Source organism: Lagopus leucura, unplaced genomic scaffold, assembly GCF_019238085.1.
Source record: "Lagopus leucura isolate 7727_CA_CO unplaced genomic scaffold, USGS_WTPT01 Super-Scaffold_73, whole genome shotgun sequence".
NCBI classification, from domain to species: Eukaryota; Metazoa; Chordata; class Aves; order Galliformes; family Phasianidae; genus Lagopus; species Lagopus leucura.
In genome coordinates this window covers 102,525,382-102,552,081 of record NW_024962252.1, presented here as the reverse complement: position 1 = coordinate 102,552,081, position 26,700 = coordinate 102,525,382, and the positions used below count along the sequence as shown (strand labels likewise).

Below are 26,700 nucleotides of genomic sequence, written 5' to 3'. Positions count from 1 at the left end.
AATAAAAGTCAGTAGCAAAAAGGAATAATATACGATACACAAGATAGAATGACTTCTATACCTGACCTTTCATGCTTGAGTGGAGTTCCAGAGCAACAACACTTCACTGATTACAGCAGTGCTGCCTCAATAAGTAGAAAAGCAAGGAGTTCACAGGATTTGATTTTTTTTCCCTCTAAATTGCATTGTAACAAAAGAAAAGTGACATCCATAAAACCCAATGAGTTCAAATTCCATTTAGATTTCTCATCTTATTTTAAGAAAATCAGTTGTTCTTTTTGGTCACAAAAAAATCAAAAACATTTCCTAAAAATTAAGTGCTAAAATATATTTGCCAGTTTAAACATTTCTACCTCTAAGAAAATAGAGGAAATATTTGACACAGTCTTTTTTTTTTTTTTTTTTTTTTTTTTTTTTTTTTTTTTTTTTTTTTTAATGTTAGAAGCACTGTTGTGCTATCCTGGTCAGGATTGTTAAACTAAGCTCTCTGTTCACCATCATACCATTTGATGCAAGCTGAGGAACTCCATGGTCAGCAGCAATAACCGTCAGTGTAACAACCGTGTCAGCTGTGATGTGGGCCAAGCTGCTGATGAGGATGATCTCTCCAGTATGGTTATTTATATGGAAAATATCAGAATGGTTCTCTAGGCTGATTTTAAAAAAAATTAGTATAATATTCACGTTAGTGACACAGGAAGTATCTCCTGATTCCCATTACTTTTGTAACAAGCAACAAACAAATAGTATTTATTTGTAAATATAAATAGAACCAATAAATAGCATTTATTTATAAACATTAAAAGAATGTCTAAGAAACATACTCTAGCAACATTAACCTAGGTCTATCTGCCTTTTTATTCCCTAGTACATCTTCCACACTGAAGAAAGTGAGAATTCATGCCTTCACATCCCATTAGATCTCAAGCCTTTGATCTTCCCACAAATAAGAAGCAGACACTGTTCACTCAGCTGCATATTCTGCAATGTAAGAAGAAGAGGTGACTTTCACTTGAAGGCTGCAGATCCTAGCTTCTGCACACTCTTGTGGGTAACTGGATTGCTCACAAGAACAAGTATACGTTTAAGGTAGAATGCCATCTCACAGATAAAACTCCTCCCTTTCAAGACCCTATTTTTAAACACCCATAGTTTTCTGACTCATTCATCTTAAGGACTTCCTAATCTATATTTTCCTGTCAATGTATTCAGGTATTTTTGATAGTACAGGGATCATCCAGGAATCTTCCTCAATTATGTAATTTTTATGCACAGCCCATTATGAATGTTCATATTTCCTGATCTCCTCCTCTCAGGAAACAGAATGTGTATAAAAATATAGTCATTCTTGGAGATTCATTTGCTTTCCACTCAAATTCCAACATGTTTATATAAAATTTTAGAAGTGGAAATAAACCTTGACTTTCAGTTCTTGATGTTATCCTCTAAATGCTTTTTTTTTTTTTTTTTTTTTATGGTGTACTCAAGATTTGAAAAGTTAATAAAACACAAATTAATGGATCTCCTCTTTGCTAAGTTTAAAAACCATTATCGATTACAGCACTTGTAAAAGGTCTTATCTTTCAGGTCACCAGTAAAAGTACTTTGTGAGAAATAAAAACACCCTTTTGTTTCTTTAATAAAAGATACTTATTAGCCTCATAGAAATTTACCTGTATGAAATAACAGAATTGTTCCCGATGTCAAGGTCAGTAGCAGACACTGACAGTACAAACATTCCTTCTTTTGCTGTTGCTACACGTATGCTGGCCGAGTAGTACATTTTTGTAAACAGAGGAACATTATCATTCACATCTAATACTTGAATGCTGATGTATGTGAAATTCTGGTGTGATGAAAGGAGAAAACCGTGACTCAGAAAATGCACAAATACTGAATTTTTGTTAATAAAAAGGTGTTGCAACAAAGCGTAACGTGATCCTTTACTTTACCTGCCTTTGAGGCATTCCATTATCAGATGCCACCAACAGCAGTTCATATTTCTCTTTGGTTTCACGATCTACATAGCATTTAACCAAGATGGTTCCATCCTAAAGAAAGTAATATAGTTCAACACGCTGAGCATTTTGATAACTCTTGCAAACCACATTCTCAAAGGAGATGAAGAACTTAAATCCTCTGTTCTCCTTTGGACAAAAGCAATGTATGACCAGTAAGTCTTAGCTTCTGGACCTGGGCTTATAATTCCAAACTTGTCTGTGACTTGGTTTTGGTTTCGCGTATACTACAACAGTTTCTGCCTATTCTTTTTACCTGATGAGGATAACTATGTCAAATAACTAGCTGAAAAGCAGTTTCCTTCTCAGAATATCCAAACCCTTACCTGCTGGATGACATATGGGTTATCTCCATCCTCAGATGATAAGCGGTAAGAAATTCGTGCATTCTCTCCCTCATCCAAATCAGTAGCAGTTACATGTCCAACTACAGGGGGAGAACCTAACCTGTAATCTCCCTCTAGAACTGCAAAACCGTAAGACTGCATCTGAAATTCAGGGTTATTGTCGTTGACATCTAAAACTGTGATGTGAAACAAGGAACTTGAATTAAGACCATCCTTTTCAGCATCAACTGCCCATACCTGCCAAGGGAAACAAAAATAGAATTGTCTGCACTGACATTTTAATGAGTTAATGAAGATATATTAAAAAAAAAAAAAAGGGGGGGGGGGGGGGGGGAGGGGTGAGAAGGGATAGAAAGGAACACGGTAGAAACAAGCCAAAACTCAAAATCTGCCCTCAAATTTACTTGTAACGTGAATCCAGGTGTAGTCTCCCTGTCCAATTCTGTGTCATTCCTTAATGAAAGTACTCCAGGAATATCCACAGTAAAAAACGTACTGTTATGAATGAAGCGTCCCTGAGAAAAGCCAGCCTAAAAAGAAAAATTAGTTTCTGTAAGATTACAATAATTTTCATTTTTAATATATATTATTGATATTAATACCTGACTTGTCTATAGGACTTCTCATTAAAAAAAAACTCAAGAGTTTTGCAAGGATAATGAATGAAACCTTCTAACCTGAGCTACAGGAATAACGGAACTTCTCAGGCAAAGAGAAATGGAGGAAAGTAAGAAGTTTTTGTAGGATTCTCTATTTAAGACCCACCCATTCCTTTCCTAAAACTTTCTAGGACCAATCCCTACAGTGGGTCCTCAACAACACAGTTAGTGGAGTCTGATCTGGGAGATACATTTACACTTCTTTAAAAATGGCATAAGCAAAAACATAAAAGCAAAACAAAAAATAAAAACAAATAAAATAAAAATAAAAATAAAAACAAAATAGCAAAACATAAGCAAATCAGAAATCTCTGCCTCCAAACGAAGTTACCAGTGCCATGACTACATGTGAAATTTCTATATTAATAAAGGAGATTAAAAAACCCAACTTTTTAAAAAGCAGGATGAAATAGTGTCATTTTCTATTAAAGAAAAATAAACTGTATCAGCTTTAGAACTGCCTTCCTCTTAGTAAGAGTTTCATCAGGGAGAAAGTTGACTTCGTTACAGAAAATTGCTAACATATTGTAAGACAGAAACAAGTTACCAAGCAATATTAAAACAGAGTTGATTATTTCCCATAACGTTTAAGGTTTCTGTTGTTGCTTATTATATGGTATGACATACATGCATTCATCACTTATGCACAGGCACAGAAAAACAACTTCTGTCCCAGTCTACATGCATTTATTTTTTCCTAGATTCTCTGAGATAGCCAGGAAACTATTTTGTAGGTCTTAACTCCATTGATAAGAACCGTTTTATTGCTAGTTCCATAGAAAGCAGAATGATGTTTTCATATCACAGAATGTATTTATTGTCAGCCATTTAAGAAAATCTCCTTTAGCCCATCTAATACTCTTAAAGAAGAAAAATGCTACCCTGATTCGTCAAGATGAGATTAATTTGGTACCTACCTCATCATCATCAGTAACACTGAATGTACAGATAGGGCTACCCTTTTCTATGTTTTCAACCACAGCTATATCATAAGTTGCTTGATTAAATTTTGGTGGATTATCATTGACATCCAGTACACGGATAACAACATGCGTGCTAGTGTTAAGACTTGGCTGCCCTCCATCTGATGCCTCCACTTCTACTTCAAATTGCTTTGTGGTTTCATAATCCAGCTGCTGGCTCAGGAAGAACTGTCCAGAGGTCAAGTTGACAAGAAACACTGGTGAGGAAGTTAGAGGTTTTTGGCTGATAATCCTGTACTTCACGAGGGCATTGGTGCCTGCATCCAAATCTGTAGCAGATACTGTCAGTAGTTCACTTCCACGTGCTTTGTCTTCGGGGACACTCACTTCATATATACTTGATGAGAAGACTGGAGGGTTGTCGTTCACATCATCAATGACAACTGTTACACTGAGAACTGTAGAAAGTCTGGGTTGGCCTTGGTCACTAGCAATCACTTCTAAGTTGTAGATATCTTGCGTTTCTCTGTCCAATTCCTTCTTCAGCAAAATTAATCCTGAGCCATCAATATCCATTTTTTCCTCTGCACCTTTCAGAGTATAAACCACTAATCCATTAAAACCAGTATCCACATCAGTAGCTGGCACGCTGGTGACAGAAGTTCCAGCTGGTGCGTTCTCCAGAATCTTAATGGTAGTGTTGGTTACACCAAACACAGGACTGTTATCATTGACATCGATAACTTGGATAAACACAGTAGCATAGTCAGTAGTAATTCCATCTGACAAGGAAATATTTAGTGTGTAATTATTCTGGGATTCATAGTCCAGTTTGATTTTTGTCCAGATGGTTCCATTGACGTCAACATCAAATATAGCTGATTCTGTCAGTACGCTCAGTATAATTGGTATATGGGGGTTTAGAGACTCATATTTTACCTGTGTAAGATAAAATATTATCCATAAAAGAATTCAAACCAATAAACCACCACTTAAAAAAGAATTGTAGCTTTAACTATGTTCAAATTCATTTTATTAGTTTTACTTACTGAAAATAAGAATCAAGCCACACTATACACTGAAAAATACAGCTGGAGAGCATTGTCTCCTATTGGAACATCACTGGGACAGAAATGTAAATAACAAAATGCATAACGAAAACAATAGAGTTCAGTTTAACTTTCAGCTCTGCCTTCCTTTTCAAAAAGAAAAGTGAAAAAAATGAACTAACTCAATGTTATAAAAATATAACACTGAAACACACCGTATTCTCTCTGATTCGGTATTAAACCTTCCACCTGTCTTCATAATTGCATCTAACTAGGAGTTATCAAAGTGCATAGCATTTTTGGATCAAAATGGGAGACAAGTTCTCTAGAGCCTTCTCAGAAAATGTCCTTCTGACAGCTTTCTAATAGCTACAAAATGGAGTCCTGGTACCTCATGTCTCTGGGTCTCATATGTATCACAAATGGATGAGTGTATATTGCTTGTAGCTTACCTTTGGGCCACTGGAGTCTTTGTAGAATGTCTAAAGGCAATGAAGAGCTAGAATGAGATTTAAATGTGTCAAGTAGTTCTAGCTGTGAGTTTTGGTGGTTTATTTGTTGAACTGTTTTATTTTTGATAAGTTCCATGGTTAATTTTTTTTTCTTTTGTTTTGCTTTACTTGCTGGTGAGGACAGGTGGTGATGGTGGTGATGGGGGTTGTTTCCAATGCTGGACAGTAGCAGATAACTGTTTAAATTTTTGTTGGGTTATAGGCTTCAAATGATAGACAAGATCAGTGTGTAATAGAAATGAAGCTTAAGCAAATTCATAAATTCAATTTAAAATAAATTCCTTTTTCAAAAATAAATTCGATTCAAAGCATAATTCAAGGGGATATAAAAATTTTGAGCAGGTAAGAAAGAGAATTTCCTTATAACTACCACATCCTACACAAGTGATAAAATAAAGTTGTTCTTACTCTTGCCACTTCAACAGGACTGACTAGCTCTTCCTTCACAGACACATTATATGTTTTCTGAATAAACTGAGGTCTGGAATCTCCAACCGCAAAGATGTGCACTGGCACCGATGAACTTCTTGGATTTGTGCCACCTGCAATTAAAAGAAAACTGTCTAGCAAAAAAAGAAAACACACACAAAATGTCTTCTGCCTAAAAGTATACATACATACATACATACATACATATATATATATATATATATATATATGTATATATATATATTTCCACTGGTACTGATTTGTTTTGCTTCCCCTCTCCTCCCCTCCCCCCATCCTTACTGTATTACGGCACTGCTGAGAGGTCCTAATGAAGATCAGATCGTTTATCAAATGTTACACTTTCAGTACATGAAATTGAATGCACTCTTGAACACTTAATATTTAGCACAGACAGACATAGACCAGTGCACCTCTTGTGCAACTGTTCTTCTGCTAGTATTCATTTTATCTACAGAATCATGATTTGAAGACACAAAGCACATATTGAGAAAATCAGAGAGAGAAACACTGGAAAGATGAAAATACTTCAGATGCTCATGCAGGAGAGGAATATCCTTCCTAGGCTACATTTACCTCTGTCATTATTCAGATTGACTATTCATCGAGTTCTTGTTACTCTCTTAAACCAAAGAAACTCTCAATAAATATGTTTAAGGAAACTACACTTGTTCTAGTCATCCTGAAAATGGTTTCGGCATCTCCGTTTTAGTTTCTCCATGCCCACATGGATGTGAGAACATAGACCAAGTTACTCATTACACTGATTTTTTATTTTACTACCTGCAAATAGACTGAATTATACATTTCTAGAATTTAAAGGAATTAAAATTCCTCTAATTTATAACGTATATGCCTGAGTATCAGCCTACTGTCCTGTGCAAAAGCAGTCAATAATTAAGTTAAAGGTAGATATGAGACTTATGTCTATGGAAACCTGCAAAATAATATAAAGCAAACAGATTTAAGAGCATGATCAGAAAGTAGAGTTACAGAGGTAATATTTTGGATGAGTATGACAAATTTTTTCATGTTTAACAAATAAGAATAGGTGAAAATAGGCTCCTAGACTTTGTTTTTTAAAATATCATCCATCTTGAAAACATTCCGTAAGAGGAAGGGAAAGAAAAAACACCAACAAAATGAAAAAATAAAAAACAAAACAAACAAACAAACAAAAACCCCAAAACTTTCATCTGAGATTGTTGTGTTGAGCTGTACTGAAGTCTTGCCTTACCATCAGTCGCTGTTACCCATAGGACAAAGTTCTTACTCTCGTTGACTCTTAATGGGATTACTGCTTTTAAACTGATTTGTCCCGTGGCTTTATCCAGTTCAAAGTATCCACCTTCATTGCCACCAGCTAAGACAAAGGTTATTGCTCCATTCATGCCATCATCTGGATCATCAGCAGCAACCTACAGAATAAGTAGTTTTACTCTAGATTTTTGTGGTATTATTAAGAAACACAGAATTTCTTATTCCTGTGTAGTCTGCAGAGAAAAATCATTAATGGAGCAGATACTTATGAATTAATATCATTCTCTTATCTCTCTTACAAAAGTCTGTACGTACAAATTAAATACAATGCTTCAGCATAAACAACCTTTCAACAAATTTTACGATTACATCATTTTCTGGACTCCAGCAACATTCTGTTCTCAATAAATACCTTGCAAACAGCCAAGTCCAAGAAATCTATTTTCTCTCTCATGTTCATAGAATTCAGGATGATAGATCAAGAAAAAAAAAAAATCCTTTGTCATTCATGACCTGGGATACAACAGGAACCTCTATGATGCTGTTTTTATGGAATATCTAGAGATACAAGGTTTTAAAGAAAACAGTGGACAGTTTTTGAAATCAGGGAAGTTCAGAAAAGATCTCCGTATTCAGAAAGACCATTACACAAACCAAAGCAAGAACTCACTCACATGAAAGTGTCATTTGTACTTAATACTTCTAGTACCTGAAGAATGGGCATTCCTGCAGTCATATTGATGAAAATAACTTGTTCATATCGTGTGTCTGTAAAAGTTGGGCTGTTGTCATTTTCATCTAGCAACAATATGTTGATTGCAGATTGTGCCTCATCGTAAGGTGACAAATGATCTCTGGCAGTGACCTGAAAATGATGCAGTAAAGATACTGTTTTGTTTAGAATGCATGTTCTATAAATAGGAGGAAGAATGAGCAGCAATTGCAAGCAGAATAAACTCTATCACTGCAGTGTTATTTCTCTCCAGACAGTTCCAGAGTTGAAGTCTGGATTTGATTCTTCAAGTAAGCTGCTGATTCACTGATTCACTTCAGAGAGAGTCAACCTCTTTTCATGCTTAGATATCTGTTTGTCTCAGCTTGCTTTGCAAAGAAGTGGGCTTATTACCTGTAGATGAATAGATGGTATTTGCTCCCTATCCAACAGTGTGGAGTTCCTCACAGTTAGAATCCCACCTTGACTTATCTGGAAGGGACTATCAGCTGGAGTAAGACTGAACATTCCCTGGAAGCCTCCCTGCAAGCAGTAATGACATCAATTACATTTGCTATTAAACAGGACACTCACCAAGCTATTCCATTAGGATATTTTATTCTTAATATTTCATTGCAGGTGGAGAGCATTTAACCTTCAGGTGTAATTATGTTTTAGTTCCACAAAAACTGGACTGAGAAACTTGAAAGAAATACATCACTGAGGCTGACGGCTACTTGCAGCTTTATGTCTACTTCTTACTTCTGTACTTTCATGTCAGTAACCTTCAGCAAACCAGGAGGAGTTTCAGAGGCAGAAAAAAGATTTACTCTTGGGCTGCAATACATTCCTCTTCAAAGAAGTTAAATTATGCTCGTTATCATTAAATATATGCAGGTACTCAGAAAAAATACATATCTATACCAACATTCACCACACCCATTTAGTGCAAATGCACTTTAAGGTTTATTTCAGAAGTACAGTATTTGTAACAACCAAAACTGCATTCATTTTACCTCATCTTTGTCAACAGCTTGTACTCGAAGAACTTCCTTTCCATTTGGGAAATTTTCTAGAATTGAGACATTGTAGCTTGACTGTGAAAAAACTGGAAGATTGTCGTTTACATCTTCAATAGTAACCAGTACTACAGCATCAGCTGTTTTCAGAATGTTGTCTTGCTGTGCTGCCTAAAAAACAGAGTTTGTAGCTGTAAATTCCATATACGACATACAATAACATCAAGCCATTCCACCTTAATCCCTTTATTCTGTGTTGTAGATTATGTAAACAATGGATGCCAACTGTGCCTTAACGTTGGCATGAGAAGCACTATTAACAGCAACATAGGTTCTTATGCTAGTTTATGAAATTGAGACTTGAACAGGATAACAATGACTACCTCAATGCCCACAATAAGATAAGGACATTCTTCTCTATCAATTGCAGTCTTTACTTCCAATATTCCACTATCAGCATTGATTGAAAAGGTGTTGCTATAGGCTGGAGGTTTCACTAAAAACACAAAAACAACAAAATACTGCAGGTTAATGAAAACAAAGCATAACATTAAGGCCAATCTGTCCTTTTTTATGATTTAGTCACAGCAAAATTAACAGACTGTAATGCTACAACGGGATGGCAATAGCAGGGTGGCAAAGTCTTAAGTCACAGTGAATGAGTCCAAATCCAGCAGCCACAGATGCAGAAACGAAGCTGAAGAGCTGCTTGCCTCAGGTAGGAAGGGATCTCTAGCAAGAGATACCCTCACCTCCACTGCCAACCCTTAAATGAGGTCTGGGAAGGGGTGGATCCTGGCTCCTGAGTTCCCACCAGGTGTTCAGTCACTGTTTCAGGTTGTGCATTTCCACTACACAGACATTCCAAATATATGGCTTTTTTTTTTTTTTCCTGTCCCTCAGACACCACATTCTAAAAACAATTTTTAGAAAATTCAGTCACATTTCAATGGTCTCAAATTTAGCATCTCAGGAGCTTTTAGCAGTTCTGTCAGAAAGAAAGTCTCCCTATGGAACTGATACTTCCAGCTGGCCCTGACTGAAAATCCTGAATAGAAGATTCCAAGTTGTCTTACATTTTAAATCAGAAATTTACTCTGAAGAGGTTATGAACATGTAGATGTTTCTAAAATAGTTTTAAATAGTTGTCATAATGACTGAAACTCAGCTTGCGGAGCAGCACTGCAGTGAAGATGTACACAGTTAAGACATTTTCTGCCTGTATACTGTACTTCATCATTCTCCTTACTAGGGCAGACATCGTAAGCCACTGCTTGAACATCTAGAAGAAGATAAAAGCTCTTACCTAGCTTGATGCTGTAATATACTTTCTCATTTATACCGGTGTCTCCATCTTTAGCAAATATCTTCTCTGGAAGAATAGACAAAGGACCCAACTAGAAAAAAGAAAAAAAAAAAAAGAAAATACACAAACTTAAATGTATTCATTAAGTAAGTCACCGTTCTGATTGTAAAAAGTCAGCTTGGAAAGGAGTTTGAGTAACCTCGTCTTGTGAAAGTTGACCCTGCCCATAGTAGGAAGGTTAGACTTGAACTTTGAGGGCCCCTTCCAATCCAAGCCATCCTATAGATCTATAATCTAATCATTGGGATCCAGAAAAAAAATATTTGTCTGCTATACTGGCTTTACAGAGTGAAATGATGAGCAAAATACTTTATGTATATACCCTGTTTTTTTTTAAGAAACACCAGACTCTGAAGCAGTAGTCATGATGGAATTAATATTAACAGCGCTGAACATCTCAGTTCTTTCTATTCCTTTCTGATTAAAAATATGTGAGTCTAGACTGTATCCCTAATAAAAACAACAGCTTTTTTTAAAGATAAAACAATTTCAGAAGACCTAAAGGATTCCTTTCAGACAATTAAAGGTGAACTTCTAACAAAAGTGATACCAAAGGCATAACACCACAAGTATTGGTGATTTAACACGTTAACATGAAGATGATGATAAATAGGGTTAAGAAAGAGAACTATCCAATTTAACTTCAGTGGGTTATTATTGCTGCTACACTGTTATTTTCTTTGGCAGTGGATGCAGAGGCCTGAATTACACAAATACATTCAAACCAGAAATTACATAGAGAAAAAACTTATACACCATAGTTTACAATTTAGATTCTTGTTTTGCTTACTTAAAGAGGAATTACAGTATTTAAAGCTGACAGCATGCAGCTAACCCAAGGACTGATGGGTAGTCAACCACATTTCCAAGTTTACAATATAAGCCCTACTGCAACTCCTGTTAAGTCTGTTTTTGTTTTGGTGTTTGTTGTTCTTTTGTGTGTGTGCTTGTTTGTTTTTCCCTTCTGAGAAGAATCTGTTTCTGTGGCAGAAAGCTTCATAATTCGTATGGTTGTCCTGCCTACCTGGTACTTGGAGGTCTACAGTCAATAACCATAAAATCCACCAGTTGGCACAAATCAAGGCAGCCCTCCTTAACCCTCAATTGTAAGCAGCTGAATGAGAAACATTCCTTGAGAGGAAAGCTCTGTGGACAGGAATAGTTCACTTACATCTACAGCATTCAGTGAAAAGCTTTTACCTCGTTTTCACTGATTGTTCCATTGTACACTGATTGACTGAAATAGGGGTTCAGTGTGTCATAGTCTTGTACATCAATTATTAGTGATACAGTATTGCTGTTGTTTCCAAATCTTTCCTGTATTCCAAGAAGAAAATAAGAAACAGTGTGATGAAAGGGCCATTTTTCAATAGAATATAAGAATACAGAAAACACAGAATACAGATAGAGTACAAGCAGAATACAGCAGAATATTATTATTTGTGTTTTGTAATGTCTACATTCTTGCTGTGAGAACTCTTACCTTATCCAATTCTTCCACTAAGAAATCCAGTTCTATTAACAATACTATCAAAAGGTGCTCGTTCTTAGTTACTCATTTTGTACCAGACATGTATTTAGAGAGAAGCGTGCAGGATGTAGTAATGGTGCATTTGAAGTAGCCATACTATTTGCTCAATACTAGAAATATATGTTGCTAAATTATTCTTTTTAGACCTAAGAAGGCAAACGCATAACTTAATCTTAAAAAAAAAAAAACAAAAACAGAAAAAAGACTGGGTGGTAAGCTGCAGTAATAATAGGACATTAGATCTTCCAGAGAATAAACATACGGTGTAAATATTTAAAAGCACACAGTAAGGAACTTGGGCTGATTTTTTATGAGGAGATTAATGCAGTAACTCAAGTATTAAGAATGAACTACTTTGCCTGCAGTATGACCCAAAATGCACACAGAACTTTTGTCCATAAACTCTATAACTTAGAGTTTTGAATCCCTAGATTATAGACTTACAGAAAACAAGATATAACAAAGGAGACATCACTGTAGAACTGCCTTGATTCCTACTCTTTTTTAAAATTTTATAGCATACCTTTGCTTGGACTGTTAAATTGAAATGTTTGACCTTGTTGTAATCCAAAGTTTTATTCACCATGATGTTTCCATCTCCTTCCCTTATATAAAAGTAATCAGAGTTTGGGCCCTGAAAAATGAATCAACCACATGTTTTACACAGTCAGTAATGAAATACATTTTCTTTTCTCTTGCCACTTTTATTATTGGACTATTCAAAAATGACAGAGAATCTCCCTAATGACAACTCTGGAAAATGCAAGTCCTTTTCTACTCATTTGACTGCCACTCCTCTCAGTGCCATTAGAGTTTCCATCTGATTTATCTCATCTTATGGTCAGAAACTAAAGATTTCACAAATGGCATCATTTCCCCTTTCCCGACTGTAAAAGAAACAGAGGTATCAAGCTCAAAGACGGAGATCTCCATGGCTGATACCTAAAGTTAGTTGAAATAACCTTACTTCCAGTGGCTTATGCATACTCCTCAACAGTAATAAAGATCAACAACAAATCTTTGTAGTACTATCTTTAGAAAGGGGGGAAACTGCTTCAATCCTGTTTCTAATAAAGACAAAGGGTTCCTTAGCTGCACATTAGTAATGCTGCAAAACATTTCACAAACTTAAAGAAATAGATTCACACCTCTTGCATACTTGACAGGTCTTGTAGTAACAATTTTTATGGTCATCATACTGTTCTAACGTTAAGTGATCTTTCTGATGGTTCTGATGGTCACTTTGCTGGTTTGTAATAACAACATTGCAGTACAGCAGTATACGTTTGGATCCAGTCACAGGCTGTGCTATGTATGAAATATACACTGGTGCTCACTTTTGGGCAAACAAAGGATACTCACCCAAAGGCTGTAACTAATGTGGCTGAACAAAGGTGACAGGTCTTTGTCTTGAGCTTCCACTTTTATAACTATGGAATTTATTGCAGATACCTAGAAATAAAGAATATCAAATGCTCAGCCACAATCCCATTTTGTTCTTGCTTCTGACGTCTTGCTTCTTTCTTCCTAAGCAGGAAAAGGTAACCAGTCCCTTTGAAGAAGCAAACTAATTCTAATTTCTATTTCTGTTCAGGTAGCAGAATGTTCCTTCTTCACCTTGTGCCTCCAGCTGGGATGCATGCAGCCCAATCTCGAAAGCGTAGAAGAGTCATGTAAGAGTGCATGTGATTATCTGGTATGACTGGGCCTCAGAAAGCAATTTCAAATACTACATGAAAAATTATTAACATTGGCCATAACCCACCTCGGATACTGAAGTGTTATAGAGAGCTTGTAGAAATTCTGGAGAATTGTCATTTACATCTTCTAACTGTAAATCCCGTGCATTCTCTATTTCATTCTTCACCATGGGAGCAAAAGACATTAGAAATGACATCAGCAAGGTAGCAGCACAATGCTAACATTTAATTTCATCATATAAAAAGACATCTTCAAAGATATACCCTTCAGTTCTTAAAGATTTTTAATGTCAGACTACCAGCTTTAACAATGGAGTTTGTGAAAACATTTTAAAAACATTTTTTTTTAAATTTACCTTACATTCACTGAGAACAAAAACACTCATTCCAGTTGGCTTCTTTAAACAGATACATCTTTCATAAGATCTTCATAACTCCCTGCATCACATCTTTGGTATTTCAGAAAATAATCATTTGAATTAAACTTAGACAAAAAAATTGATAACACATCTGCTTACCATTGATAACACATCGGCTTACCATTGATAACACATCTACTTACCATTCCAGACCTTTGGCAAACAATAGAGTAAAAGAGATGGTCACTCTAAAAATGAATAGCAAGTAAATAATATTATCAATATAATCTTCATATGTTTGTCAAACAATCACCATCTCAATGTATACATAGCAAAATTATGCAAAACTTCTAGTACTCAAAACTTCAGTTGTGCCATGCTGAATTGGCAGTTAAACATTCATGGTAAAGGAAGCATAGTTCAGCTTTGTCATTTCAACACCTCATGCCAAAAAACACTGTTCACTGTATATAGCAAGTTTATTGCGGATTATTAACGATAATGTTTAACTGGCTGCCTCTCTTCTGCTGCTGCTACCTGTCAGATTTTACCAACCACATATTGGCTATTCTTTGCAATAGACAATTGACAGAGAATTAGACAAGCCTAAAAAGTTTCATAACATATTCAGGAAAGTGTTTTAATTCATTTTAAAAAATATTCAAATAGGAAATGAAGCGCAAACGTTCAACTGCATTTTCATCAATCAAAAATCTTGACTGTAAGAATTGTTTTTAAAATCGGTGTGGTTCAGTTCTGCCAAGTACAATGCTACCCTGAAAAAGTACAAAAAATGGCTTCCAGTTACTGTGCAGTTATACCATTTTTCTGTTCAAAGGCAAAACAGTATTGCTTTAGAGATCCCTGGTAGTCCTACAGAGCAACCACGGCCTAGAAGTAAGGCTCTTGATTCTTTTCAGCCAACAGAGGCTAATTCATGTCTGCAGTTAAGCAATAACATAACAATTCATAGGATTAAAGATTGCCTTCTAGCAAATTATAACCAGTCAATTTCACTTTGATGAAGCTACTAGCATGCCACTAGCAGATAAATTTTAGGAACCTATATTAATAGAGTATTTACAAGTTTTATTACTGAGTAATAATACATGATTAAGGAACCATCTTGACTGCCAAGGTCCCAGCTAAATTTTCAGTTACAGGAAATTGGAGATATTTGGCACAGATTTTACAGAGATGTGGATACTGAAGTCTACACTGATGCTTCTGATATGCCGCTCTTTTGTGTACTAACCTGTATCATGAAAGAATAAATATTTAGTGTATATCAGTGTGCTTTTTTTCACCAGCCAAGAAAACCTTTATGTCTGGATTTTATATGCAGTGAAAGTAATACCTCAATAGAGTCAACATCCAGTGGCTTACGTGTCTTCACTGTTGCATTATTAGTACTAGAATCATACTCCAGCTCCACATAGTCTAAGTGTTCAGGGAACAAAAATTCTCTTAATTTCAAATTTACATTGGATGGGATATTTATAATCTGTTCTATATCACCTGCGAAAGAAAGTGTAGTAAATTAGATTGCTTGACGGAAAAGATACTTACAGGTTCATCTCAAAGGTACTGATAAATTATCATTGGTTATGGTTTAGTTAAATTTTATACTAGTTTTGCACTTTGTTACTATTACGACAGATTAAATGCGCTGCTCTTTCAGTAGCAAGTGTGTTGCTTGCTTTGTTAAACATCAAATCCATGCTTGAAAACATGTTTGAAATGTGTTCTTGTAAACAATCCAGTGCAGTGTTACTGGAATAATTATTAAACATAGTTATCTTACACTTATCAAGATATCTGTATTCATGAAATAGTATACATCTTCTCATGGAAGACATCATCAGGGTTGCAAGAAAGTCTCTGCTCTCCCAAACATTCCCCGAGATCTTGAACGTTTTCTATGATCCTCAGGAAGCATACTAACTTAGTCTCTTTCTTACTCCATTGTTTTTGTATTTCATCATTACCAACTTAGGTTAGCAAACCTTAGTGTTGCAGCCCCATCTCTAATCTCAACGTGCAGGCTCACTGCCTTGGTCCATAAGCTCCTAAATGAAGGGAACACCTTTTCCTCCAGCTGCAAGGAGTATCTGGAATACTCCCAGGTACGAGTCCAGTGATAACAGACTATGATTGCGTGCAGGGATAAGGTTCAGTCAGGTGGCAGTGAGCACAGAATAATTGTGCTGTATCTCAGGAGTAAAGTGCTAAGATGAATCACGTCATCATGTACAATCTTGTCGAAGCTGCTGAAGAAACTGCACTTTGAAATCAAAATCTACCATGTTGCTGATATACCATCTAACCTTCCTTCCAGAGATGGGCACATTTGGACAAGCAATAACATGCCTCACAGTGTTCTGTCCAGAGGAGAGACTGACGGAGTCTAACAGAAAACCAAGGAACTGCTTAGAAAACCTCGTTTTTTACTTTTCTTCCTTTGCTACAGATGTGTACATGCACTTATACATGTGACATGCACAAAGTGCCGGACATCTTGCTAGTTGCTTACAAATTAAATGAAGAGGATTCAAGGTAAAAAGCATTTATTTTTCTGTCCCAATACTAGTCATACACAGCTGCCATGCCCTCACAGAAATGTTTCAACAGTAACTGGAAAAAAAAGTACCACTCTTTGTGGTGTTTTCTGAATCTCTCTGAAAGCCAGAAGCAATTAAGCCTGCTTGTAGACATTCAGCATGTGCCTGGTGCATGCTCCCAAGAGATCCTATGGGTTATTTTCTGTTCTGAAGGGAATGCCGTAGCCACAACTTAGCTCTTGCCTTGCAAAATTACTCCATTCCTGTCAGGCCTATCCTGACTGCCTCTAGCATACAGACAACAGCACTACCTTTGAATTAACAGCAGCAACCTCTCTGGTTAGTGGGGAAAGGAAGAAAGGAAGGAGTTATTCTGTCCTACATTTGCAATGTAAATACACACTCCAACACACAAACAACCACCAATGTACTGTCTACTTCTGCACTGTGCGCTCTTGCTGCCACTGTTCACACTCAGGTGTGATTTTCTCTCCCAGGAGCAATAACACCTTGCCAGCCAGCGTAAGGAAGTACACATGTGGGTGGTAGATCAATGTCAGGCAGCACAAATTAACTAATCATGGGAATACTATGTGCTATACTAACAAAAGAAACCAGAATAGAAAATGCAAATACATGGAGTGGCCAGCATCAACCCTGTAATTCCCTGCAGTGTAAGCCTGCTTGTTCTGCACCTCATTTCTTCCTTCTACTGCCCATAACAACACAAGAAATTGGCTTTCAGAAAAGCTCCAGGCTAAAGCAGAGTACGCTCCAGACTCACAGCAGGGCTGTGGTGGCAGTAGTTCTCCCTGATGGAGAAAGGAAGGATGAGATCAGATCTTGTAGGCTAACTGAACAAGGTGAACTGTAACCATCTGTATCTTTTCTGCACTTGCTTCCTTTTCGTAGTATCATAAAATCCTTAAGAGTCAGAACAGACTTCTGAAGGCCATCATGCCCAGCTCCCTTGCAATGCACAGGGACACCACAGCTCCATCAGGATGCTCAGGGCCTGATCCAGACTTGCCTTGAAAGTCTCCAGGGACAGGCATCAACCACATCACTGGGCAACCTGTTCCAGTGCCTCACCACCCTCACTGTAGAAGATTTTTTCCTTATATCTGCCCTTTTTGAGCTTGAAACCATTTCCCCTTGCTCTGTCACCACAGACCCTGCTAAAGGGTCTGTCCCCTTCTTTCCTGTTGCTCCCTGTTAGACACCAACAGGCCGCTCTCAGGTCACCTCACAGCTTCTCTTCTCCATGCTGAACCCAGCTCTCTCAGCCTCTCCTCATAGGAGAGGTGTTCCATTCTGTGGAGCATCTTCGTAGCCATTCTCTGGACGCTCTCCAAGAGGCCCACATCTCTCCTGTACTGAGCACTCCACACCTGGACACAGTGCTCCAGGTGAGGTCTCACAGCACAGAGCAGAGGAGCAGGATCCCCTCCCTCAGCCTGCTGGCCGAGCTGCTTTTGATGCAGCCCAGGATACAGTTGGCTCTGGGCTGGGAGGGCACACTGCTGGCTCGTGTCCAGCTTCCCATCCACCAGTACCCCCAGATCCTTTTCAGCAGGGCTGTGCTTCATCTTTTCACCCCCCAGTTTGCATTGGTAATGGGGGTTGCCTCAACCCAGTTGCAAGACCTTGCCCTTGGATTTGTTGAGGTTCACGTGGGCCCACTGCTCAGCCTGTCTAGGTCTCTCTGGATGACATCCCATCCCTCTGGCCATCAGCATACTTGCTGAGGATGCACTCAGCCCCATTTATGGCTGTGTCTATTCTGCTAATGAGGTCTTTGGATCAGTGAATATATTTTTCTCATATTTGTTTACCCTACTGAGCAAATTAGAGACCAAATTTTGCCTCAAATTTCACACACTAAAAAGCACAAATTCACCAGAAGGAGCAGTTTGTCATTTAGGTTGCTGCTTTATCCAGTCATGAAAACTACTGTAAAAAACCAACCAAACAAAAAAAACACAAAAAAATTTATAATACAGATCCGCTATAAATTACAGATAGATTATGCAAAGAGTTGAAGCAGTATGTGCACTAAAGAGTAAGTCAGGTAATTCTAGGATCAAATCATTATTTACCTGTATATTCATCTAAAAAGGTTGACAGCTGGAGTGTGGTAGGTGTTGTGTCACAGTCTATGCTTGTGATTTCTAAAAAGAAAATGAAAAATCATGTACGAAAATCAGAGGGGCAATTTCCAGAAAATGCACAAAGTAAAAAATCTTATGCTATATAAAACTCGTGTACATCAATTCAAATTAATTAGATTTATTATGGTGATACCTCAAAACAATTTTCAGGATTTAGAACAATATATCACCTGAAATAGATTAGATTGCTGGCTTAGTTCCAATCTGTCCTTTCTCCCCCTTTTATTTCAGTGAAGAACTTATAAGCAGCTATTGATAAAAGTTTGAGAAAATGACTAGTTGCAGAATTGTACTTCCTCCCTACCCTGATCAGAATGAAACTTTGGCTTTGTCGCTTAATAGCCATGAATCACTGTACTTTCATTTCCTGCTGAAAATTTGCAAAGACCATGACAAAAGGTCCATGGCCTCGCAAAACGTTTTCTACTCTCAAGGAAGCTATAAACACAAATCTATTCATCACCAAATTGTTAAGCAATTCAGGCACATTGATTTGCCTGAATATATTCACTTGAGTTGGCATTTTAAAGTGTGGTTTCATACAGAGTAGTAGCTTTCATGTTCTACACTACAACTCAGTGACATCCCTCTACATTTTCTCTCTATGATAAAAAGGGATGGTTTTTTGAGATTTTTTTTTTTTTTTCCTGTATCTACAAATATGCACAGAGAAGTCACACAGATTTTTCTCTTCCTTCCCTGAATAGAATTACTCAGCAAAGCCACCAGAACACATCTGTTGCAGAGGCAATGCAACACACATCCATATTCTTACGGACATTTTTGATCTCACATGGGTTTGTATCGATGCCAAGCATGTCCCAGTCTTTTCCTTGTCATTCTCACTGCATATTCAAATGGGCAGAAGTAATAGTGAGCTTTACATGTGAGGCTGATGTCTTTGTATTTGTCCCACCCTACAGAATCTCATTTATAAAGAAGCAGTGGAGAAATTTTTACACAAGTAACTCTTAAAAAATACTGCAGTGAACTGCTGCTGGTTATGCCTCCACCTCCAAGTATTCAAAAGTCTACTTGGGAAAAGAAGGTTCTGTATTACTGAAGAAGATTAGAAAGGTGGAAGCTTGAAATTGGCTTAAACATTACAATAGAGTTCAATAGAGGAAATTAAATGATTAAACAAAACCTCTTGTTTTTCTTCTCCAAGAAGAAAAAAATTTGCTCAGATTTTCCTGGCAATTCTCTGGAGCCAGCAGAAACAAAGAATCATAGAATATCCTGAACGGAAAAGGACCCATAAGAATCATCAAGTCCAGCTCTTAACCGGCATAGAACAACCCCAAATCCAAAACCCTATGTCTGAGAACATTGTCCAAATTCTTCTTCAACTCCATGGCCACTGCCCTGGAGTGCTTGTAGTAGTGCACAACCACCTTCTTGGTGAAGGAGCTTTTCCAAATATGCAGCCTGAATTTCCCCTGCAGAGGGGAGGATGTTTCAGCACTTTCACTGTTGTGAAATTTCCAGAGAAAGTCTGAAGGACTAAAATTATGCTTAGGTACCCAAATGCTCCTTCTATGCCCAGATTTATCTAGTGAATGACTGTTCTCAGTTTCTGGAAGAGAATTTCTAAAGAAGTCATTACCAGTACAAAGATCAGACATGAAAATGCTAACTACTTCAACTAAATTAACAGAATAGCATAAAGAAATACAAGCAATCTCAACTTCAGATCTAAATGTTGCCATATCTATCTTCAGTCTAGAAATGTTACTCAGTGTCTGCTGCAGATACAAACTAAAAACTTAAGAGTTCAATGAGAACTTGTTAGAATTCAAGAGCAGTGGTTTTCAACACATGATTACAGAGCTTCTTTGTGTCTACAGATCACCTCCATTGATACCAAGAAGATTGGTTGTTCAGATATTATTTTACCAGTCCAAAAAATAAATGAGTTTTAAACCCCAAGGATTGTAATTGATGTGAACGTAATAAGCTGTTCTATTTCATTAAAAGCAAGACTAGAACCAAAGACATTAATAAAAATGATATTACTTACTTTGTGCATCAAGACAGACGAACATAAGCCAACTAATCAATGCAAAACCCACAGATCCTGAATACGCCATGAGCGCTGCAGAAAAAATACACTACCACAGGCAAAAAAGATGGTTGTTTTTCATATGCAGTATTTTCAAAGATCTACTTCATAGTTTGCAGCTATCGATGAATACTCCAGTGATGAGGAAAGAAACGTGCCAAGCCTTTGATAAAAGTCCACAGACTATATAACCTGCTTATCATTTTCACCTCATGTGATCAAAGTCCATTTTGGGCAGTAAAAATAAACCAACAAGGAAATACTGTTGTGTTATAGAAAAAAAAAAAAAACAAACAAACAAACAAAAAAAAACACCATAAGCTATTTAAAAAATTATTATTTAACATACAGATGGAAATAAATAAATTAGTAACTTAGAACCTGTAAGATGTTCTGACCAACAGCAGAGAGATCTACATATTCTCTGGAAAGGAAAACTAAATTGAGTGTGAAAGAGCAAAGGAACCACGTTATCCCTTTTGATTCTGTTGTACTGAAAGAGTATCTTCTTACAACTCTGTTCCACAAGAAAGAAATACTAATGTTGCAAGAACAATAGTTCCTATTTTTTGTGATGAGAACAGACACTCCTGAAATGTACCTAAGATTTTACAGCTGGTGTATGTTCAGAATAAGTTTAGCAGGCAGTTAAAACATTTTACTTCATTGAAGGTACCTCCAAAAAAAGGACAGAAAGTTTGCAGAAGATTTTCAGGGATGACAAATGATTTCTCTGAGCATGAAGTTCGTTTGAAACACCCAGAGGTAACTGAAATCTAGAGGTTGTTTCTTTAATTGAAAGCAACAACCAATTACTCAGAAATGAAACAACTGCCAAAGAAAGGTTCATATCTGTTTGCATCAACACGTTTTTGTCACCATGGATACAAAAGTAATCCCTATAGCTTCAGTGAAAACACAAAACAATAAAGCTGCACTTAACTGAATAGCAAATCATTATTACACTTTCCTAGCCTTAAGTAACTGAAATGGAAATGTGGGAACAATTCAATCAGGAGGGTTTAGAAGTATGAAAAGAAGTTTGATCTCTGTTACTCTTTTGAAGAAACGCCACATCCAACCATGATTGTCCATTCATTCAGTGATGTCACTACTAGAGCATATCAGAGTCATTTTTTCTCTTGCATGATTGCTACCTGCATCCACGATGACCAGGTCTTAGCAAGACTGTTTGGTGAACTTCACAATGCAGATCTGTGCACAGCATACTTCCTTGAAAGGGTAGGGAGGTAAAAAGACAGATGGAAAAAGAGGGCTAGAGATTTTTCAGTGAGATAAATTTCCCCTAGCTTTCAGTGAACAGCATAACATATATCTCAATGCCACAATACCACATCAGAGGCTATATAACCTCATGTTTATGTAAAAAAAAAAAAATTGTTCTAGCAACAAATCCTCCTGACCACCAGAAATATTTCAGTGCTGGAATCTTAACCCAATAATGAAGATCTACTGTTAGATATTCCAAGTCACAGCAAAGGCAGAGCAGCCTCAGTATTTTCTAGTAACTTCTGATAGAAAGGTCAATGATAAATCATACTAGACTATAAAGGGTTAAATTCCAGAAAGATCTCCCTCAGTATCTTCAGAGACAGCCTATAAGCTAAAGGAGGCAGGCCATTCTTGTACATAAACCCAGTGCAAAAAAAAAAAAAAAAAAAAAAAAAAAGAAAAAAGATAATTGCAGGTCACCTACACGTGGGCGTAGAACTCTTAAGTACAGCTCAGGCCTTTTCAGCAGCTTCTTAGCTGAGATGTTCCTAGTCCAAAGCTGACATGTAAAATGCTTTCTTCCAGCTCAGTTACTCTTCTCTGTGATCAGGGCTCTAAGGTCAGTCAAAGAGAGGCATCGTGACAGTCCCTGATGAAAAGAAGAATGAGAGCGAGAATATTCTCCTTGGCCTCTCAGAAAAACATGGTGTCAGAGCTGTGGGGATGGAGTGGGCACAGAATATTTGGTCCAACTTAGAAGGAGTCTCAGATCATATGAATTCCCTCCACAACGACGCCCATATGATGGAGGGGAATGGAAAAATAAATCATTCCAGGAGCTGCCCTTACTGCTGCCGTACAATTCTGTGAACAACAAACTCAAATTATTCAATAGCTGGAAAAGTTGGTTGAAAACCTTCAAGATCGACAGAAGTTTGTAGGCAGAAGATCTTAGGGGGCAGTTAGAGGAAGGAAAACATTCAGCAGTCCTCTTCTAATGAGCCCTTAGAAAACAGTTGATAAATGAGATTCCATTCCCCAGGGATCCAAAAGAAAGCCTGGATAATGTGAGAGTCCAAATAAAGAAGTTAGAAAACTCAGTGATCCCTCCACACCTTCTGATAAAAACTGAGTATAAGCATGGAGATGACAAAGATGATTATTAGTAATGTCTGGTTCACAGACACATCTGCCCAACACAAAGGAAAGGTATGAAAATATCATGCTATGGTCCTAGAGATAAGGATCAATTTCATTAACGTCACTAAGGGAAAGGGGAGTGCTCAGGTCAGGGAGTGCATTCCAGCATGAATCAGAGTCCACTGAACACGTGCAAATTTATACTGGTTGGTATGCTGTCCTCAAGTTTGCACAGTGTAGTTCCCTTTCTGGGAGCAAAACGATTGGAAAGTTAACTGTACCCTCATAGGGCAGAAGGATAAATGGCAAGAGATTCTTGCTATTGCCAAACACGGTCTATTTTCTGCGTGAGTCACATCCCGCCCAGATGACAGGATTCCAGCGAGTCACTGAAACAATATGGCAGACAAACTAGCCAGGATTTCCCCCTCGAGACAGAGAGAACCAGATGGTGACAACTAGGAGAGACTTGTGGAAAGGGGGCATAGCAGTGCTCACAATCTGCATTGGGAGGGCCAAGCTCAAGGCTGGTCCGTTAGCAGGGAGAAATGTCACACTGGCATTTCTGCTTGTGAACTGTGCTGCACCTGCTCAGACAAACATCCCTTACAGGAAGCCCTTCTCCACTTAAGGGAAGGAAAGCACCTATGGGAGATGTGGCAGGCTGATTATATTGGTCCTTTTCATAAATCTGAAGGCAAACAACATTAACAAGTCTAAGCAGAAATAGTCTCTGGCCTACTACAGGCCAAACCTTTCGCTTGAGCAACATAGGAAAACACTGTTAAGGCCCTTAAGAATCCTCCCAAAACCCAATTCAGTACCATCAGACAATGGTTCTCATTTCACCTCAGTGACAGTATAGGAATGGGCACAGGAGGAAGGTATTTAATGGGTTTTTCACATCCTTTTACCCACAGGTACCGTGGAACAATTCAATGGTCTCCCCAAGGAGTTCCTAAAACTGGGGAAGCACAGTTGGGCTTCCTGACTGTCTGAGGCTGCTGCAATAGTCAATGACCACTGAGGGGTACGTGAGTGTCCCAGTTTTAATGCCTTCTATCCCAATGTCACTTTACTTTTGCCTGTAACTATGTTTGAGAGTTCATGTAACAGAACACAGCTACTCCTCGGGCCAACCAGTATTCATTAAACAGCCCAACATCAGGCCTGTCCCTTTGACCCTCACTGAACCTCTGCACAAATAAACTGGAAGGCTTGAGATCATTGAGGAAAATGTACAAAATTAAGCTGCTGGATTTCATCTATACTCTACCCTTGGTTCCTCTGGGACCAGGAAGTTCTCTCTCTTTTGTTTTTCATATGCTAACAAATGCTGATTCTACCACTGTACCCCACAAGTTCCCTTCTCACCTTGTTCCTTTTTCTAGGATGTCTGTGGCATTGTCAATGCCACTATTCTGGGCAGACATCTTTGGATTGATATTTGTAATCACTTATGCTGATCCTTTTGTGCACATTGGGTAGCTGTAGTCCCATTCCTGTGTCAGGTGTTCCAAAGGATGGAACCAAATTCTAATTATAATACAGGCTTGAAATGAAATATACTTTAAAAATGAATGTAGCTGGCACATGCTCTGAATACGTGACTCCCCAGCTCCTGGGAAATGCAAGAACTAAAGATAGGATGTTGGTGAACAATGGGTGCAACCATGAGAAAGTATCTCAAATCTCTGTGATTGATGTCAAAACAGGAGCAAGAGGTAGAAAAGTAACAGTCCCACAGAAAGGTGGGACTGTTAGTACCACTTTACTTTAATGCAACCTGTTAATGTAGCTTGTCTCTGGCTAGCAGTGGTCTGGGATGATCACTTAAATTTAATCGTTATCAAACACAGAAAAAGCACCCTGCCTACACTGACTCCTCCCAGTCACCCCACTAATGAGTAGTAGAGGATGGGGAAAAGGCTTTGTCCTCACAGCGTTATGAGATTGAAACATGCAAGCAGAAATACAGGTTAACAATGGATACTGTTTAATCCATCCTGGTCTCTTAAAAGGTCAAGTTGTTGATGAAAACTAGTATCGCAGCAATCAAACCAACCTGCTCACCATTTCTAAATGCATCCTGTGCAGCATGGCTAACGTGGCTACACAGGTGAGCACTTCCCCTGACTAAATGAGTGTGTGACTGGCATAACAGGAGCAGGACTAGGAGTAGTAAGTAGTACAGATACTGAAATGCTCATAAGTAAAGCACACCAACAAGTGACCTGCATGCATTACAGCACCGCTTGCAGTCTTCCCTATCAGCACTGGGAACCAACCAGAGGCTCTTATCTATTACCTCAAAGGGAGAGGACTCATATGAAAGACCAACAATTAATTGTAGATTCACTTGCCATAATCCAAGGAAATGTTTATCTAGCTCTTAGTTATATCCAAGCTCAAATATGGATGCAATCTACAGTAGCAGCAATTGTAAGAGAAGGTGAAGGAGGTACTTCGCACACTGAAATTCAAAAGGTGATTTGCGTAACACAAATAAATTTGAAAGAGAATTTCAATCCTGGTGGCATCTATGGTGTTTTACTCATGATCCTGTTAAAAACCATGCTGCAGCCTTTGTCCGAACGATATGCAATGCTTCAGTATATACCATATACCCAATTGTTGTGTTGAGATTTATTCACAGTGGGGCTACACTCTGTCCATTAGAACATAGAGTATGGGCTCAACAAAATGGAAATGAATGGCAAACTGTTGATGTTGGTGCACGTGCTGTAAGGGAAAAACAAGGGTTTATTTGTGAGTTATACTGTCAAAGCTCAAGGCATTTGTCTCAACAAAGCTTATAAACAAGAGGGTGTACATCTGTGTATGGAGGAAGATAGTGATAGGACAAGGGGAATGGTTTTAAACTAAGACAGGGGAGGTTTAGGTTGGATATTAGGAGGAAGTTTTTCACCCAGACGGTGGTGAGGTACTGGAACAGGTTGCCCAAGGAGGCTGTGGATGCCCCATCCCTGCAGGCATTCAAGGCCAGGCTGGATGTGGCTCTGGGCAGCCTGGGCTGCTGGTTGGTGACCTGCACACATCAGGGGGTTGGAACTGGATGAGCATTGTGGTCTTTTGTAACCCAGGCCATTCTGTGATTCTATAACACTGAACATAATACCTGCCATTTTTAAGTGCATTCTGATGAGACCCCTGAAACTGTGCTTATCTACACTGGAAAATGATGTGTCCGTGCAAAAATCTCTTGTAATTTTATACTCATAGGTAATACTAATAAAGATCCAAGCAATTACTCAAATATTCATGTTTCAACTTTATCATGTAAAACATGCTCATACTATTCAGGTTTTGCGATTGCTTACTGGGATAACTGTACATTCATGTTTCTCTTCTTCTACATCTTTTTTGTTCCGAAGCCATCTCTGTGGCTAAAATTAATATTCTGTCCCTTTCCCCAACATTTTGAGACATTAAGCAAACAGGCACAGCTCCACAGAACAGCAAGCAAGTTCAAACACACGTGTATGTGACATGCTGTATTCTTTCCTATATACCAACTGCACATAAAATGGATCTACATCTCGCAATTTCTACAAACAAATAATGGAAAATAATCCTAATTCATGGATCTATCAGACTATTTAAATAGTAT

The 26,700-nt window shown here is 37.8% G+C and overlaps 1 protein-coding gene and 1 long non-coding RNA gene across 2 annotated transcripts in view; both read right to left on the bottom strand.

The window, feature by feature from the left end:
- Positions 1 to 8,038, bottom strand: part of LOC122182234 (protocadherin Fat 4-like) — a 32,157-nt gene extending 24,119 nt beyond the window's left edge. The window contains exons 1-9 of the mRNA XM_042875347.1: positions 7,925 to 8,038; positions 7,193 to 7,373; positions 5,917 to 6,050; positions 3,942 to 4,886; positions 2,770 to 2,895; positions 2,345 to 2,602; positions 1,953 to 2,051; positions 1,674 to 1,846; positions 504 to 652 (exon numbers count right to left, since the gene is read on the bottom strand). Of these exons, the coding sequence (XP_042731281.1) occupies positions 504 to 652; positions 1,674 to 1,846; positions 1,953 to 2,051; positions 2,345 to 2,602; positions 2,770 to 2,895; positions 3,942 to 4,886; positions 5,917 to 6,050; positions 7,193 to 7,373; positions 7,925 to 7,951 (2,092 nt within the window). The 5' untranslated portion in view covers positions 7,952 to 8,038. The remainder of the gene's footprint in view (positions 1 to 503; positions 653 to 1,673; positions 1,847 to 1,952; positions 2,052 to 2,344; positions 2,603 to 2,769; positions 2,896 to 3,941; positions 4,887 to 5,916; positions 6,051 to 7,192; positions 7,374 to 7,924) is intronic.
- LOC122194323 lies at positions 8,034 to 9,017 on the bottom strand. The gene is made up of 3 exons (XR_006183112.1): positions 8,944 to 9,017; positions 8,342 to 8,470; positions 8,034 to 8,080 (listed from the first exon to the last, which is right to left on the bottom strand). It is a non-coding gene; the product is annotated as an uncharacterized LOC122194323 (long non-coding RNA).
- Between the last annotated feature and the right edge of the window lie 17,683 nt (positions 9,018 to 26,700).